General features: G+C 36.9%; 1 protein-coding gene across 3 annotated transcripts; it reads right to left on the bottom strand.

Moving 5' to 3' along the window:
• Positions 1–5,543: 5,543 nt before the first annotated feature.
• On the bottom strand, positions 5,544–11,969 carry LOC129796639 (angiotensin-converting enzyme-like). Of its 3 annotated transcripts, XM_055838729.1 has the most exons (6): positions 9,387–9,974; positions 8,458–8,989; positions 7,673–7,956; positions 6,938–7,605; positions 5,707–6,363; positions 5,544–5,639 (listed from the first exon to the last, which is right to left on the bottom strand). In XM_055838729.1, exons 2-6 carry the CDS (start codon positions 8,707–8,709, stop codon positions 5,617–5,619), a joined length of 1,884 nt encoding a protein of 627 aa, XP_055694704.1. In that variant the 5' UTR covers positions 8,710–8,989; positions 9,387–9,974; the 3' UTR covers positions 5,544–5,616. The 3 variants fall into 3 exon arrangements, with proteins under 3 accessions (XP_055694704.1, XP_055694702.1, XP_055694703.1); XM_055838727.1 differs by lacking the exon at positions 9,387–9,974 and adding an exon at positions 11,965–11,969 and having other exon boundaries at positions 5,544–6,363; positions 8,458–8,726; XM_055838728.1 differs by lacking the exon at positions 9,387–9,974 and having other exon boundaries at positions 5,544–6,363; positions 8,458–8,776.
• Between the last annotated feature and the right edge of the window lie 7,275 nt (positions 11,970–19,244).

The raw sequence follows: 19,244 nt of genomic DNA, 5'->3' as shown, positions 1-19,244 counted from the left end.
CTTACCATTGGCTCGATCGGATAATAAGTCCCTGTTACACATTCTGCACCATTATTTTGATTTTGAGGTGGATTATATTGTGGAGGATATTGCAATGGACGGAATGCAGGAATTGTAGGGTTAAGTTGAGTTGTTTGATTTGTAAGAAAAGGAATTTCCCAATTATACCTTGCGATATTCCCTCTGCCGCGGCCACCCATAGAACCAACAGACAAAGATTCACTCTCATTAGAATTTTGCAACTTGTGTTTTTCCTCATATTCGCCCATATGCTTCTCCAATAATTTCAACACTTTCCGCGACCGCGTTTTATCCGGATCACTGTCATCGGCAACGTACTTGCAGCGGTGACGCAAATGCTCGAATAACACTCTTATGCCTCGCTCCCAATCGGGTTTAGGATCAATAAGATTAAACTCAAACTCCGCGACACGCACTATCAAATCTTTAGTCGAATTATTTCCTTGAATCACCACCCTTTCTTCACTTTCCCAGTGTTTTAACAACTCCGAGGATAGGTTGCGATTTTCCCAAGGTTCACCTTTATTACGCAAGGTTAATTCGAACTTAATATCATCCTCCGTCAACAATGAAAAATCCAATTGATTACTTGACCTGGTTCGCGGAACAGCTCCCAAATTCCCGGCCGCACCAAGACCGAAACCCGAAGGCCTTCCGAAGCTATCCATTCGGTTAACTTACACGTAAACAATTCTATGTATGTAAAAATTAATCCCCCCAAAACCACCCAATGGGCCCTGGATGAGTGTTGGAAGATAATTTTCACAAAATCGCAAATTTACTCGTGCAAAACTCGCGCAAATCTATCACTTAACGAGCACAATAACGGTAAATTTAACGGTACTAAAATCTTCTGGCAGCAAATACCTCCAAATTTCTTTTTTCTACACTCGGCGTAATTTATTACCCCGCGTAATATAATCGTGCAGAATGCGCAACTTCCCAATATCTCACCACGTGGTAATGTAAAAAATGATATAATTTTTAAGATAATTAGATATTTTTCACCAGACAGCTTCCACACGTAGAGCTTATGCTTTTACACTTTTCGAGCTACGTTGGGCGCCAAATTTGTAACGATGTCCTCTGTTCCAGCTCTTTTCGGCCAGCTTTTATATACACTTACCTGCCGGTGTGCTTTTTCTTTAAAGGGCGCCAGATCTCCAAGGAGATCGCACACCGGGGGTTTTTAGAGGAAAAGATCGCACAATTTGGGGGGTTTAAATTAAAGAAGAAAATTTTAACTTAAACCTCACTTTAATAATAAAAAAGAGAAAAATTATAATTTGGACTTAAAAGGAATTTACTTTACACTTGTTTATTTAATTTAAAGAGAAAAATGATTTTATATAAATTTAATTTGAAAGAAATGACTCTACTTTAATTTTACACTTCAAATATTGGGCAAAAAGATTTTAATTAAACGCGGAGATGTTGGGATGATGATGTTGCAGCTAGGAGAGCTGAATCCAGAAGAACGATGATTACTCACACAAGAACTGGCGATAGCCTCAAAATCCCCACCACCGATCTTTCGATCTCTCTGCATTCGCCGTGAGAGAATTTTGGATATTTCTACTATCGCCTAAATATATACACCAGCCTAGCGCATGTACATGAAGATATGAATGTAACACTAGCTAGATATAACAAAATGGTCTGAGAAAGAGTTGTAGGGCAAGAAATATCCTAAAGAATTGAGCTATACATTTTGCTTTATCTGTTTTGGAAATATGATATTTTGAGCTTTTTCTAAACCCTTAAGTGACTTTTTTAACCCCGCTCTCCCCTACGTATGCACATATGTATGTATATAAATGTATAGTAAAGCACCTATATTCCCAGACGAGCCGCATCTGAAACACAGTTACAAATCAACTGTTAAAAACTATCTGAATTTTTTTATTCGTTTTTTTTTAAGCATCTTAAAGCTCATCAGTATAATAAAAAAAATAAGGAGTTTATTCATCGTTCTATGAAAAATTTCCTTAGGAATTTACAAAACAATTTTGACCCATTTTATCGTGTTGAGGTTGAGAATTAGAAAAGGTAAAGAAACGCCCCATTTTTTTCCACAATGGATCACATATTTCTTTTTATTAATAAATAATCTTTTATATATTACATAAAATTCTATAAAAAAAAATAAAAGTAAATATAGATGATTTCTAATAGTGTTGGTGGTTGCAAAGGGCTTATGCGCACGTTACAATCCCCAACCGCTTTATCAAGTAACTTCAATGGAGGGCACATTCAGGGACCTGCGCAATCCTTAATTTGTTGTGCATCGGTATCCCCTCCGTTCACCCCCCCAACATCCCCGTGTACTTCATCAAAAACCCTTTTTGCAATGGCAGGGAAAATTTTTAGTATATTCCCAGATGTCTATCACATATAAGTAGAGCCACACATTTGCAACAAAATAAGCATATTAAAATAGTATGATGGGTGAGCCTTTCAAAGACAGCTCAAACAGGGATATTTTTTCTTTCATCCAGGAGTCAATATATACATTTTTAAATAAATTAATAACTATATAGAAATTTTGATATTTTACCAAGTTCTAAGAACTATTCGTTTAAAAAAAGAAAATTTATTTTATCAGTAGCAAGTCTGGTGAATCTTATTTCTTCCCCTCTTGAAACTTTCTTTTATTTTAGCGTGAGTTTTTAATGCAGAAAGTAGTACATGGGGTATATGAGCGAGGGTATGAGACAATGTAATTGCGAAAGAACACAAATTGGAGTCATGGAATAACGACGGAAGTGAGATATTGAAAAGTTTAAAATGACTTTGGAAATTCACCCTGAAAGAATGAAAGAAAAAAAAACGAGAAAATGAAGAAATTGTAAAAAAAAAGGAGAAAAATAGATGAAGAAAAAAAAGAGAATGCCCATGGAAGGCATTTCCATGGGACAAATGGAACTTTTGGAATTGTGAAGAATTTCCCGTAATCTGATTTGTTGGTTGTGGTAAAACAAAAAAAAATCAAGATGATAATTTTTTCATTTAAATTCATTTTATTTATCCCTCCTGAAGAATCTTCTATATAGTATTTACCTCATTTGCATATTAACTCAACTCCACCACCAGTTGATGTGGAAACTTATCTTTCTCAGAGACCTTTTTCGCCTACCAAGTACCAACCGCAAAGTAAACTCACTTTTTATGTAATGAAAACTAAGTATATAAGCAGAGAATTACTATCTATCTATGTATTTTTAAGCCATGAGATCAATTTAAAGGTGTTCTGTTATTATGCTTCACATTGAATCTTCTCTTTTCGTTGAAAAGCGCTTAAAGATCTTATTCTCCTCCAAACTGTCGTAATCACGCTAATAAACGGAAAGAGTGTGTCAAATGGTTAGAAGAATGAAAGTGTCTTCGTCCGTGTTAATTCAGCTAGTTTCTTCGTGAACGGAGAAACAGAAAATAGGATGAGTTTCCTGCTTCCATCGTCAAAGTTCCTCCTGCAGCGATATTGTCCAAATTATAAAAGTTAAGCAACAATTGTGACAGAGAGACTTACTTCAACAGCAGTAAAGCGAAGAAGGAAAAAAAACTCAATTTACTAATCGCATTGTCCATCATCTTTCCCTTTAATTTCTTTTTATATATAAAAGATGACATCCTTCATATAAAAAAGAAAGTATTGGAGTAAAAGAAGTTTGAATGCTATGTTCATATGTACAGTACATATATACGAATATGTTCAATTTATACGCAATGAGCAAAAATTTATCATGGTGAAAAACCCACGCCCCCTCCTCATCCCAACACCCCAATTACTTTATTATATGTTGTCCAATTAATTGTTGAGACTCAATAAAGCATTCAATTTTAATTGGCCGCGCGTTTCAACCGGAAAATTAGTGAATAGGAAATATACTCCTCTCCGCGTTGGTGAGTTGCAATGGGGAATGCCTGTCTTTTGTGTTTTCACATCCAAATGGGACCCCACGTTGTGACACATTCATCATCCAAAAAAAAATTGGAAATGAAAAAGGAATTTGAGCTACAGAAGATACTTTTATACCTATATACTTAACTTGCTTACACACAGAGAACTTTATAGGATGTATTCTAAATAATTTTTGTATCACACTATATGATATGATAAAGGTCTTTGGGCAATGAGTTTATATAACAGTTTAATTTAAATGATTTCGCCAATATTCTGACAATTCGCCAAATACATCCAAATTGTATTAATAGTATGTCTTTATAACTCTTACACACCCGCTATGGGTGTTTAAGATCCAAATTACAAATGATTTAATATGATGATGATGATGAAAAAAGTCATCATCAGAGGAATATTGATTGAATTACTGGGATCCCTTTGAGTCAAGAGTCCACTCTCAAGTAATTACATTTAGCTCAATTTCTAATTAATTTTTTCTCCCTCACTCTGTGAATGAGATTGGAGTATGTATATACGTACATCAGATGCATGTACAGTACATATATAAAATAAGAAAGATATACGAGAGAATGAGATTCTGTAAGCTTATTTTTTTTTGCTTGCTTGCTTGCTGTTGGGAAGAAAAGTGAGATCTTCGGTGTGGTTTGATGTGATATTCGATTGGTGGCTCGTGTTGAACACAATCTAATCCCCATTATCATTAGAGGGTGTGAGTGAGAATTCACTTGGGTGTAATAAGCTGATAATTACTCCTTGTTCTTCTACGAGAGGGACGAGAGATTGCCGTTCGAGTGGATGATTGCCGAGGCGGGTATCTGATGCACTTTTATGTCCCATACAGACCGTCTCATCCTTATACATCTATATGTTCTATATACATACAGCGTTTCCTCTGGGATCTCTTCGCGAAAGATTCATCACTCTTTATTTCGTGGATATTATATATACACTCCGTATTATATAGAGTAAGAAAAAAATAAGAAAAAGTTAAGTAAAAATGCTACTTTCAAGAATTGCCGAAGGCGATGATTTTCGTGGGAAAGATTTCCATCAGCTCTCACTGATCCAAGAACTAGAGATGGGGACGGGGGGGGGGGGAGATTTAAAAAGGAAGAGGTTTCGGTAACACCCACCCGCCATTTCTCATGAGAGAGAATGTAATCCTTGAAGTGTGTTGTACAAGAATAGAGATCACACCACTCCTGCATTTCTCTAATCCACTATACCCGATACATTCGCATTGCAGCCATTGCAGATACAATGATTTGCGGTATATATGTGCTTTGAAACATGGAGAATCAATCATCAAGATTATGGGGACAATTTTGGGAAAAAGGGGGCAATGTAAAACTTTAAGTCTTTATGTATTTAAGTCTTACATTTATTCACACAAAATTTAAAAAAAAATATTTGAATTTTTTTTTTTTATTATACAGATATTTAGACTTTGATTATCGCTGGAACGCCTCAAAACAATAAAAAAATAAGCTTTCAAAATCAAAGAACATTGTAATTAAATTTTGTATAGAAGTCAAATAAGAACGTTTATTATGAAAAGAAACTACTAGAAAAATTCACAAAAAAAAACTTACTCATGTTTAGTTTTTACGAAAATCATATATTTTGTCATATTGAAATGTTATGAATATTTTTTTAGGGCTCACAAAGAATTAACTGACGTTTTTGACACACTCTGCAAAGAAAAACGAAAACAAAATTAATTTTTATAAAAATAAATCCCGATGAAAATAGGTACTCACTAGTAGATTTGTCCCAACCAACATAAGCTCCAAGTTCCTTATTCTTCTTCTGCAACCACTCACTAAGCGGACGGAAGTACTCAATTAATGCTGAAGCATCCATTTTCCTTTGCCCCGTAAGAATTTCCATTGCATCTGGCCATGGTTTTGAGGATCCCAATTTGAGCATTTCTTTGAAGGCATTACCAGCCTCAGCACTCTGGTAGATGTCACAATTCAGAAGAGTCTTCTCCGGATCATTCGGTACGAACTGACCAGCCTTTTGGCACACAGCTTGATGGAATTGGAACTGAATAATGAAGGAAACCAAATACCTCAGGTACTCAACATCCGATGAAATATGATATTTTGCTGGTGGATCAAAATCATTCTCAGAACGTGTAATCGGTGGTTCTATACCGCCATAGTAGGAACGCATTTCCCAAAATTTGCAATTGTACTCAGATGGCGGAATTTCACCCCGAAACACACCCCAGCGATATTTATCGATGGTATAGGCAAATGGGAGGAATGCCATTTTATCCAGAGCTAAATTTAGAAGTTGATTTATCTGGGATTCTTCATCAAATTTGAAGTCTTTGAGCAAACCCACTTTTTCCAAATGTTTAGGACTTGATACCGAAAGAGAGAGAACATCCCCAACAGCCTCGTGAAAGCCTATATAGGGAGAAGACGAAAAAAGAATATAAAATCATTCTATTAAAAATTTGAAGAAAGAATCACAGCTAAAAACAGCATTCTAAAATACAGAGCCCCAGCAGTCGAAATTTGAAAACGCTCTGTGGACACCGCTTGTCAATTTTTGTTTAATTTTTTTCCTTTAAAAAAGCTGTTGAAGTACTAATGAGTTCAAGAAAAAATGTTCCAAAAAATCTATTTTTTCAAAAGATATTTTTTTATGTCATAAGAATTTTTAATCTTATGATTTTTATAGCAAATTAAATGGGAATTTTTTTCATTTTTAATTCTTCACGCTGAAAAATTATCAAAAAAATATTCATAAAAAATGGTTTCTATATAAGCCGATTTGTGCTTAAAGCCAACTTTTGTTAAATAAAAATATCTTTAAAATATATCTTTTTTATTTTCTGGAACAATTTCCTTGAAAAGAAAAATATTTCTTGAAAAGCCTCAAGCACTGAAAGTTCAAGCTCTCAAGCTAGCCGCTATTTTTGTGTACGGCTGGGGGCTCTGGTAAAAAAACAAAAACTATATTTGTTTTTTTTTTTACCTGGATTGGCACCTTCTCTGTAAACACTCGGCAAATGTTGATATTGCAAATAATATTGAATGTGACCAAGCTCATGATGAGCCGTGAAGAATTGATCCATTGTAACTCTGGTACATTGTTTAATCCTTACATCATCCTTTGTATAAAAGTCCCATGCACTTGCATGGCAGATCAATTCTCTACCATCTTGAGGTTTTTCCAAAATACTGTACTCCCAGAAGGTTTTTGGAAGTTTCGTCATATTCAAACTTTGGAAAAATTCGTCTCCTTTTTCAAACATAGAAATTGGTGTGTATCCCTGCTTAACCATCTCATCGGTAACATCGAGGAGCTTCTTTTCGGGGTATGGGACTAAAATTGGGGCAACTTCACTCCACGTTTGACCCCACATGTTCCCCAAGAGATGCATTGGAATGGGACCTTTCTCCGAAACAACGTCATTTCCATACTTTTCCCTCAGCTTGAATCTAACATAAGCATGGAGTTGCTCGTACAGTGGGCGAATTTGTGCGAAGATATCCTCAAGTTGTTTCTCAAATGTCTCATCTTCATATTCATCAAGCCATGATTCTGCACCCGAATAAAATCCATCCAATTTCGCTGCTTCACGATTTAGTTGTACATATTTATTAAAACTTTCTCGAGTTGGTGTGCCAGCTTTGTCGTACCTGTTTTATTTAATTTTTGTTACATAAGTTAAATTTTTTGCCTAAAATATTTTATGATTTCTTTTACCATTGTTTCCAATAATATTTGAGTTCCTCAGGATCTCGACTTTTAATAAGGATTTCCGTAATTTCAGGTTCAAGTGCTAAATCACATTTCTTTGGGTCCTTGTATGAGCAAACTTTCACTTTTGCATAATTCGATTCCATCCATGTGATAGCTTCCAAAAGCTCCTTATACTTCTCAGATGGTAAAGCACTATAACCCAACTTGCTTAGCTTCTTAATTTGTCTCTTCAGATCCTCGCTCTTGTATTCCTTGGCATTGAATCCCTTCAATTCAGATGCAAGTTCCTTTAAATCAAAAACAAACAAACACACACTTTAATCACTTATCTTCCGCTTTTGATTGCAACATTGTGTATGATGGAACTTTGAATTTGCAAGTTCAATGCTATATAGTGTAGAAGCTTTTTGAATATTAATTGAGAGCATTGAAAATAACATAAATGTTCGTATTTTATTGTTCGTATTGGCGGCCTCAATGAAAGATTATTATTTTATGTCATAATAAAAATTGAATTTTCTCTAATTTTTTTGTTTGTGTCTACCACAACCCCAGTCTCCTCTAAATTCGGTATTCAGCGATAATTGCTGCATAAACTCACAAATATTTTGTTTATCACATTTTCATTTTTCTTATAAACAAATAATTGCGTTAAAACGGAAACAGTAAATTCTATTCGACACATTGTATTTGCTTAATTCTTTTTTTTTAATGATAAATAAAAAAAAAACCTTAAAGTCAATTTTCTGCTATATTACACACAATGGTGGTCATCAAAAAAGCCTTACCTTGTAGTATTTCGCGGTTTCAACCGACACATCGTTCATGTTCTTGAGATTGACCTCAGTAATGTTGGATGCATAAGCCCAAGCGGCTACAGTATTGATATTCTTCCTACGATCAAGTTCTTCATTGATCTCTCTAAGTCGTTGCTCAGCTCTTACTTCTTCTTCTTCAATAGTTTCACCATTTTTCTTGAGCACAGCACTACTCACGAGGGCAATTGTAAATCCCGTGAATAAAATCACAGTGATTTTCATGATTTTATCAACTTTTTCTTTTGTACAACTTACAGAGACAGCGATTCACTTGAATGATATTTTGATACTGAGGGGTAGACTAACTACTGCCGCCACTTTTATAGCAGAGTAGCATTCAATATGCGATCTTCACATCACTGTATTGATAAGTTTTTCATTCTGTTTGTATTGTTTCTTACAAAACTGGTGTGGTAAATCGGGGATTTGACTAAACTTGCCGGCAAAATTGCTTTCAACACATCAATACGTTACGCAGAGATGTATTTGTGTGCTGTAGAGGCTATACAACAAACGAAAACACTATGCGCGATGTTTCCACTAACTGCATAATTAATTAAAATTAAACATTTTTCATTGCGAATTTTTCGTGTATTTTTGAAAGAAAATATTCTACAAACAAAATATCCTTTTAATAAGCTTATTTTGAATTAAAAAAAATGAAAAGAAATTTATTTTAAAAGTAGTAAGTAATATTGAGCACAATTCGTCTGCAAAATTGTGTAATAATTGTATAAATATATATAGGTATACAAACATATAGTTGGACGACAAAAAAAGTTTTTTTTAATGGAAATATTGAATAACATTTATTGACATTATACATGTACATATTTATATTAAATTTTTAATGCATATCAACAGAAATTTTGGAAATTCACCAAATTAAGGTTTCTTACCACTTTAGTTCTTGTGATTATTTATAACAAATTGAAAAAAAAAAGTAATTTGCATAACAGACATGTTGAATCACATAAAAAATAGGTGGGCACCAAAAAAATTAGTCTGGTCTGGGGTCATTCATCTGTTAATTGATGTCTATTTAGCATATATAGTGTTGTGATGAGAAAAGATCTTGAATAGCGAGTTTTGCTCTATCTCAACAAATCATGCTTCCTCGCGCGCGCAAGATGATCAAGTTCAAGGCTTTTTGCTTTGATAGAAAAGTCTCCGTAATATGTGCACGGCGGCGGAGGATCCCCCCAACAACTATTGAGAACTGGATGAGAGCGCTGTGTGTGAAAATTGATAAAGCCGCCCCAAGATATTAGAGACATCATGATTCGTAACGAGTGATGTTGCTAATTCCGCAGTCACTTCACATAAATTCACACATCACGTCAATTTCACGTATGACACGTTTCGTATGTGACTAGGAGGTCCTGTGGGAGGAAGAATCTCCATTATTTCCCACATACACACAAGAATGATTCTAGGAGGAGCTCCCTTGCAAAATAATCAACCTTCACTGATTGTGACGCACGACTAGAGTCGTTTTTCCTAGTATTATTTTAACCGCCTATCCAAGCCCCACTACCCCTAAAATTTGACTCATTGTACGTACACGCACGCAGGCAGGACACAAGTAAAATCATTTAGGTATGTTACCTACATACTACATAATATTAGAATCAATTTTATTCATTTTTTTTACTGAATGAAATGAAAATGCTCACTAAACAAATAAATGGAGCCAAGAAGAAATCAAATATGAATAAATCAAGCATATGGATAAAATATTACTAATCAATAATTAATTAATCAATTGAGTCAGTAAATTTATTGGTCATTTATTGATCAAGAATTGATCATTCTCTATATAGACCTACGTTGACTCAATATATTGACACTAATTTTATTGAGTCAATTACAATTCAATCAATTCTTGATCATGTATTGATCAATTGTTGACTAAACATTGTTTTTCAACTTCTGATAAAATTGAATGAAATTAATTAATATTTAATAAATTATTGCCAATCAATCAGATTGATCAATAATTGATAATTTATGCTGTTCCTCATTGACTAAAAAATTAATAATTTTTTTACTGAGTGTCTTTTTCACTGAAATTGCGGAAATATAATTCAGTGTAATCATTCTTAAAATCTATCAAAAATATTATTGGAAAAAAAATATAAGTAATTATGCTTTCTTAATTTAATTCGTGTTCTTTAACATTATTTTTTTATGAATAATACGAGCTCTCTGTGTTAAGTTTCAATTCTAAATCTCAAAGAAATAAACAGGAATAATAATACGTTGCATTAAACAATAGGGAGACCGGGGACTAAAAAAATCACTTAAGGATTTAGAAAAAGCTCAATATCATATTTCCCAAATAGATAAAACGAAATGTATAGCCCATTTCTCAGATCATTTTGTTCTATTTATAGCTAGGAAATATGAGTTTTTAGGCTTTTTCCAAACCCTTAAGTGACTTTATTAGCCCCGGTCTCCCCTAGAGAATATGTATCTACACATAGCACACATATGTATATATGATGTAATTATATACATTTGTATACAGCATATATGTAGGTTGTAACGGTCATATTTTTCCGTTTCATTTAAAATTAAAATTTCGAAATAAAAGTACCCAAATGGTAACAATTTAACATAGATAAATTTTAGAACACTGTCTCACTTTGTGGGACAGCCGCATTTTTCCCCACCTTTTTTCCCTGGGATTTTTCCAAAAAGAAGGAGTCTGTGTCAGTCTTCCTCTGTGAGCACAACCCGTGCTGGTGAAAAAGACAAATTGGCCACGAGGACGCCCCCCTGACCCGTTATGGGGCCCCAAGACGACGATCCGGCAAGTTATCCATGCCGGAAGACACAGAACATCCGACGGTGGACACTCAGTACCGTCCAGAGACGCCGCAACTGCGAGAAGCGCGACACAAATGCGCGGAGGACTTCAATCCATGGCAACGAGGGATTTATTCTGCGTGGGAGGCTAAGAGCTCCTTCGGGAGATACATTCCTCCGTCCAGATTCTTCCTCCCAAGCGAGGGCGAATGTGAGGACCAACGCGGGAGCAACTGTACGCATGCGGAAGCCCTGGAGATCCGCGAGAGATCCCCTTGAAGCGGGATTTGGCACCGTGATGACGACGGAGACGAGTAGGCCCAGAAGGATGAGCGACGTCCCGACGGAGGGCAACGCCACGGGTTAAAACTGTATGTATGTTCCTTTTAAATTCCCCTTCCCGGTCCGAAGCACGGCGGATTTAAATGTAAAAGGACGTTTGAAAATTAAATGTAAGGTAAAGATTGCTTTGGGAGAAATTAAAATTTGATTTGATAAAAGTGATAATAAATTAAAAATTCATTCATTTTAAAATAAAATCATAAAACCCAGCAATTCCTTGCTTTTTGACAGTTATATGGCGCCAACTTTGGGCTCGAAAAGCCATCGGCTGCCTTTAATTTACCCACCTTTGAGAATTTTCTTTTTTTTTGCCATTTTTTTTTCTTTTCTTTTGTGGAGAAATGGCTTTGGTTTTAATGTCTCATGCTTTTCTTGACTTAGCCGAGTGAGCATTTTTTTTTTAAATTAAAATTTTGAATAATACAGAGCTTTCTGAGGATGAATGAAGGGCAAAGTGTGGCATATGCCCTTCCCTCAGAACCTCTTGACTTTTCATGCGATTTTGGGACGAATGAGAAGGTCGAACCGTGCTTTTCGACAGGCTTTCTCCCCGAAATTGACATAAGTTTATTAAAGTTCTTGGAAGGGTTTTTTTTTTTTTTTTGTTCAAATTTTGGAAATTTTTCATTTATTAGTGATCCCCTTCCAGGATTTAAATTTGATTTTAAAGTTACATGGTCAAAAAGTTTGATGGCTTATCGCCTTACGGTATCAAAGTAGATACAATTGAATTTAATGGACAATAGTTGGTAAATTATAATCTTTGTCCATTGGTGAATAATAAGCTTTAAAATTTGATGATAATTCGATTTTGACCTTTTGGAATTTAAAAGTTTCTTTGCTGATAATTTTCCTTTATTAAGACTTACAGTAATTATTTTGCCAAAGTGTTAAAATCCCAATTTTGAGTATAGTGAAAGTTGACCGTTAAAATTCTTGCATTTTGCAAAAATGATTGAATTTGGTAGAATTCAATTTCATGGCATGGCAGATGGTACACGGTTCGGTATATGGCGCCCAAATTTAATTCTTTTCTTTTATCAATATTCCCCTGATAAGAGTTCTCTGATTAAAGAGTTTTTTTTTTGCTTAAAGTTTCTTTTATTGAATTTTAAATTAAAATTCTTGATTAATTATTGCGTTTTCCTCATCCCTGCATCTGGCGTTGAGCATGCGATGCGAGCCGACTCAGGATGGGCGGCCGTTTATTTTCCGATCCTCGTATCTTGCTTAGGCAATTGATTAAGCGGGTTGAGCGGAATTTGGCGGATCGCTTGTCAAAAACTCTGTCCTTGCATTATGCGTTTGACGGAATGATGATGGGTTGATGGAAAATTTGCGCTTTCCATTTGATGAGGATGTTTTTGTAACAGCTTGCATTGCTGGTTGGAATTAAGGATGAGAATTGCTTTGATTTAAGCCTTCTGATTAGGTAGTACAAACATCCTTGGAAAGCTTTCTTGTTAAAGCGTTAGATTTTCTATCCGGGGATGGTGGTCTCCTCAGTGGTTTTTCGGCGTATGTTTTTCACGAGACCTCCTGTTTCTTTTCCCCGTTGTGAAGTGGCGCCTCCTTCCACGGGATTACCAGCTTTAGTCTGGTTTATCCAGTTCGGATGTGAGTCCTTCCCTTTGGAAGAGCTCGCCGGAAAAATTTTGGGATTCGTCCCGAAGTTTCGCCGTGGATTCTGGTTTGAGGAGATGTGTACCTTCTCCCAGATCCATCCGACTCCATTGAGATGTGAGACCGTTGGTGGTTTCTTTCCTCGCACCTTCTGTGTGAGGATCTCAATGAATCTTGATTAGCTTTTGCCTCGATGCCTCTTGTGAGAACAATTAATACTCTAAATGGGTGATTCTCTTTGATAATTCGTTGGGAACGTCTGGTCGGTTCGAGATCCTCCACTTTCTTTTTCTTTTTATTTACCTCGTTTGAAATTCATCGCCAACCTCAGGGTTTAACTTTGTTGACCCTTGCATTCTCTTTCCTTTCCTTTATTTCCAATCATCCAATAATACCATAAAACCAGGATCTGAATTTATTCAGAGATTGGTTAACGCCCTTTTGTACAATTTTGCATGGAGAGAAGTAAATTAAAGCATGTTCCGCTGGAACTAGGTTTTAACTGTCTTTTCTTACTCTCTCCTTATTTATTCATTTTGGTCAAACCGGAAGGAAGGTATTAGACTGCTAATTGGAAAAGTTATTATTGTTGATTCCTCAATAGTTGCAGTATGAGGAGAGATTTTGCATGAGCATCAGCGTCCATGAGGAGAGTCACGTTTTAAAAAATTTGTCAGAGTCGTATCATGCCTTATTGGGCAAGAGCTCTTTCGGATGGCATTCGTTTGATTCGTAATCGGAGATGTTTGTTCCTCGAATTCTTTCCCCTGCACTTGGCAGAATCCAATTAATTCCATCCTTCCCAATTCTATGAAATACATGCACAAGATGCATAGGACCCATCCCACCTAACTATTAGAGTCAATACTCCTTTCGCATTCTCGTCTAGTCCGCGGAAAAAAAAATCACATGAAACAATAGAAAGATTCCTTCCTCTTGTTGCCATGCGACCACCTCCAATGGTAGGGCAGAAAAGTGTCATCTGGACCCATACTTATTCTCGTGGGCTCGTGGATGAATCACAGGAAAGCGAGGACGGCGTACCTCCAAGGTTGTCTCCTTCTTTTCATAGGTGCTCTCTGACGGTGACCTCGAGGCAAGGAATCGTCGAAAATTGAAGAGTGGTGGAGGAGTTGAGCGGCGAAAGAGAAGAGAGAAAGGCAAAACAGGAGTCAGATTGACAAAGAGCCCAATGAAAGGGGTGGTCCTTTACACCAACCTGGGATAACTCTGCATATGAGCCTTTTGCTCAAATGGTGGCGGCGACTGAGTTCACATCCACCCAGTACGCAATCTCACGGATGGAGCCGAGGCCCTGAAAAGCCAAATCTTCATCGAAGGTTCACCCCGTTCGTGCCCATGTCCTAAATTCCACCCCATCTACGTTTTTTTTGAAAGAGAATGAGAGAAAAGTAATTCGGGGCCTCCGGGTGCGCTGGAGATTGGAGGAATAAAAATTAGGGTAGGGGGGCCGGTGAAATGCCGAGGGGAGGTGAGCTCAGTAAAGAGAGAGAGGAGGAGAGAGAGAGAAGAAGGAGAAGAGAGGGGGAGAGAGAGAAGGAGAAGAGAGAAGGAGGAGGAGAGAGAGAGAAGAGAAGAGAGAGAGGGAGAAGCGGCGTCGAGGATTCTTTGCCTAGAGACCATCTGATGAGATGCTCCTGTGGGGAGTTGGTGTCGGCTAAGAAGGGACAATGGACGAGTGGACTTGTGTGAAGTCTTAAGGTTCTCGGGAGACTTATGGAGCGAGGAGCCAACGAGAGATGCCAGCAGTGGTTAACGCAGTTAGGATCTTTCGCCCCCAAATCCGTTGTCCAAGGCCCACGTTATGCAAAGCGCGTGAGTCAATGTCTTACGAGTTTGCGGAAGGATCAGAGAGAGAAGTGGAGTTAAATTCAAAGTCCATCTCACCTTTCCCCACACAAACAGTTCCGCGTTGCTAATAGCAAATGCTGGTAAGGAGAGAGTGACCATCAGTTTGAAGAAAGCTCAAGAAGCTTTATTAAGAATCACACCGCCTTCCTTCCAATCTTATTTTTCTCAAGTAAAACAATTTTTCCTCTCCTTCACTTTCGTGACTCTCGTAATAATTTAGGATCTTTAAGGTAAATTGGATCCACAAGTTGAAGGAGATGTTAATCAGTAAATTTTATTTTCATTTCAAAATTTTTTGAGTCTGATAAACCTGGAGAAGAAGACTGTGGGTTTTGAAGAAGAAGGGCAATTAGAACAAAGATATCCTTTGTCATTCCTTGATTTCCCTTCCAATTCCTTTCCTTGCCTTTTTCCACCTCGAAACCTTTACTTAAGGGCGTGAGATTCACTCGAGGGTTTGGAGGAGCGGGATACATAATCCCCATAGTTTTCACCTCTTCTAGGTGCGATCAGCTCGTTTTCCCTTTAATTTATTTTTGTTAAAATTCCGAGGTATTCTACTGATTAATTATTTATTAAAGTTCTTTTCTAGTGATAAATTTATACCGAACGTGGAAGGTACCAAAGCCAACCATTCTGTCCATCGCCAATGTTTTCTTTTCTTAAATAGCTACATCACTTCCCTTTAGAGTAACTTAAAACTCTTTTCTTTTTTTTTATTCTTTTTATTTTCTTTTGCAACCAAGGGGTGATGTAACGGTCATATTTTTCCGTTTCATTTAAAATTAAAATTTCGAAATAAAAGTACCCAAATGGTAACAATTTAACATAGATAAATTTTAGAACACTGTCTCACTTTGTGGGACAGCCGCATTTTTCCCCACCTTTTTTCCCTGGGATTTTTCCAAAAAGAAGGAGTCTGTGTCAGTCTTCCTCTGTGAGCACAACCCGTGCTGGTGAAAAAGACAAATTGGCCACGAGGACGCCCCCCTGACCCGTTATGGGGCCCCAAGACGACGATCCGGCAAGTTATCCATGCCGGAAGACACAGAACATCCGACGGTGGACACTCAGTACCGTCCAGAGACGCCGCAACTGCGAGAAGCGCGACACAAATGCGCGGAGGACTTCAATCCATGGCAACGAGGGATTTATTCTGCGTGGGAGGCTAAGAGCTCCTTCGGGAGATACATTCCTCCGTCCAGATTCTTCCTCCCAAGCGAGGGCGAATGTGAGGACCAACGCGGGAGCAACTGTACGCATGCGGAAGCCCTGGAGATCCGCGAGAGATCCCCTTGAAGCGGGATTTGGCACCGTGATGACGACGGAGACGAGTAGGCCCAGAAGGATGAGCGACGTCCCGACGGAGGGCAACGCCACGGGTTAAAACTGTATGTATGTTCCTTTTAAATTCCCCTTCCCGGTCCGAAGCACGGCGGATTTAAATGTAAAAGGACGTTTGAAAATTAAATGTAAGGTAAAGATTGCTTTGGGAGAAATTAAAATTTGATTTGATAAAAGTGATAATAAATTAAAAATTCATTCATTTTAAAATAAAATCATAAAACCCAGCAATTCCTTGCTTTTTGACAGTTATAAGGTAACACTATAATGGAAAATTCTCATTGGATGGACAACCCAGATTTTATTGCAAATAAATTGGTCAAATTACAATTATTGGCTTTTACATTTACTCAACCGCACTGAATTATTTTGTCACGGACAATTTAGCGAAAACTAATTAAATTTTCCTCCTGTAACACCTACATACATATACATATGTACATGCATATATGTATATTTTCATGATTCGGTGTGTAACTGAATGTACGGTATAACAATACAAAAGCTCTGAGGATGGAAGGTATATCCAATTTAGTTGCATAAAAAATACTCTTGTGTGGTTGGTAAAAATGTATAGGAACGTATTTCTTGTGTGAAATTAAAAATTAATGAATAGTGTGTAAAAGTTAAAAATAAAATACAATTAAATTAAAAATATTTATCAGATCTATATTTTGTCTTTTTTTACTGATGTACTACGGAAAGCCTCGATATTATATAGTTAACTAATAGTCTAGAATTATGTATTTAAAATATTGGTGTATTGAATTTGTACAGCGCGGCGGTTTATACCCCTGTCCTGTGCCCTGTATGTTGTGTGTGGCTTTCTCTCTCTCTCTCTCTCTCACTTCATCTCGCTAGAACCAATGCAATTTGTGCCTCTGTGTGGTTTTGTGGCACAATCCACGATGTTTGTGTCACTTTTCTGGCAAGAATAAATCCAAGTGGTTAGTGGGCATCTGGAATCCACCACTAAAACACTCTTTTTTATTGTCATTCATGTCCCACTTGAGCGTCTCTCCCTGTGGGCGTTTTTTTCACCCTTTCCACTAACATACTACACCCACCTTCCCAACTCCCAAACTATCCCTCTCATATGCCCAAAGCTACTATCCCTGTGAGTGAGTTGAGGAGTGATGGGCGGGTATTGGGGGGGGGGAGGGCTATGCTTGGAAGAGAAGGCGAATAAATAACAGCAATCCGCCTTGAAGCGATTTGCACGTCGCTCGAGGGCATCATCTGAGGATCTTCATGGCATAAATTCGCGAAACCCGTGGGAAAGGATGAGAATTTTCGTCGGAGCATTCCTTCTCCATTTCTGGGGGAAAACCAAAAAAAGGCGGGATGGGGGGGAGGTGTTTGAGGAGATGTGTAGGTCAGAGGGAGTTTGGGGGGTGGGGGTTATATTGTGCCTCCATTCCTCGGCAATCTTTTTCGTATATAATTTGAAATTCAGCTCGCGCGAATTTGTCTACCAAACAGCAATTTAGCACAATGAAATTGCAGTTGTGCTTTTTTTTTCTTACTTCTTTTCCGTCTCCATTCTGATTTGCTCTCGTTCACTACAATGTTCCTCTCTATTTTATTTTCCCAACCACCTCACCCACCCACAGGGCACACATACTCTACACAACACAGCCCATGGAGCTTTTTCTACCAAAACCATTCTTCATCAGAGTTGTAAAAACACATTTTCCTGTGTTTTTTTTATTTAGTTTTAGTAAAGAAAAAAAATCTTTATTTATGGCCATTAATATAAAAAAAATAAGAAAATTAAATCTGCAAAATTCAGATCGTTTTATATGTAGGTGCATAGAAAGTTTAAAATAAATAAAGAAACTTATCATTACTCTTTGAACATATTAACTCTTTTTCTGAATGAGTGTTTCTCGTTGACGAAGATACTCTGTACCAACACGAAATAGACAATCTTTTCTCTCGCCGAGTGTTTGCACACACATAGCAAGTGAAATAAAGGGAAAAGATTGAGAAAAGTTCCTCATCCTACACCACAAACAGCTTTTTTATTTTTTGGTTTAAATTCAAATGAAAATTTAGATCACCTCCCAAAATGCCACCCAATAAATTGCACGTGGAATATTTCGGGGGAGACTTTCCCCCACAACCCCTTCTTTACACCGTAAGTTTTCTGCCCCAGAAAGATATGATGCAAGAAGTTAGTTAAACTCCATATCAAGGAGCTACAGAATTTGTGTCTTTTCTTCCGCCTTTTCCCATACCATCTTCCACCATTTGGGCCCCTCTGTGATACGAATACAGTAGATATACACCAACCAGCAGCACCTTATTTTTCCACCACCATTTGGTAAAATAAAGTTTTTCAATGTGCAACTCCCTATGCAATTGTCCCGAGGGTGGAAAATTTCTTTAGCACGATAATTTGTTTCCAACTTTGGTAAATTAACAATTTCATTAATCATATTGGAAACTAAATGAAGTTGCTGGAATCTTCTCTTTATGCTATGTGTTTGAGTGCCGGCAACCACTATTTTTTTTTGTTATTAATTGGTGGGGCAAACTAAAAGCTAAAAGGTAGAGAAATCTTCCATGGCATGAACATATCAAATGACCACAGTAAAATAAACCAAAACATGTTCTGTGATTATAATTTTCATATTGGGAAGATAAAATTATAATTACCCTTATAATAACTTAATTAGATATGATTAAAGGAAGGGGAAGAGAGAGATGGAATAAGTGTTAAAAAATATAGTTAGAATGGATTTTGCTTAAATGTGTGAGAA

Source organism: Lutzomyia longipalpis, chromosome 4 (genome assembly GCF_024334085.1).
Source record: "Lutzomyia longipalpis isolate SR_M1_2022 chromosome 4, ASM2433408v1".
Lineage (NCBI taxonomy): Eukaryota > Metazoa > Arthropoda > Insecta > Diptera > Psychodidae > Lutzomyia > Lutzomyia longipalpis.
This window is presented reverse-complemented; position numbering and strand designations above follow the sequence as displayed.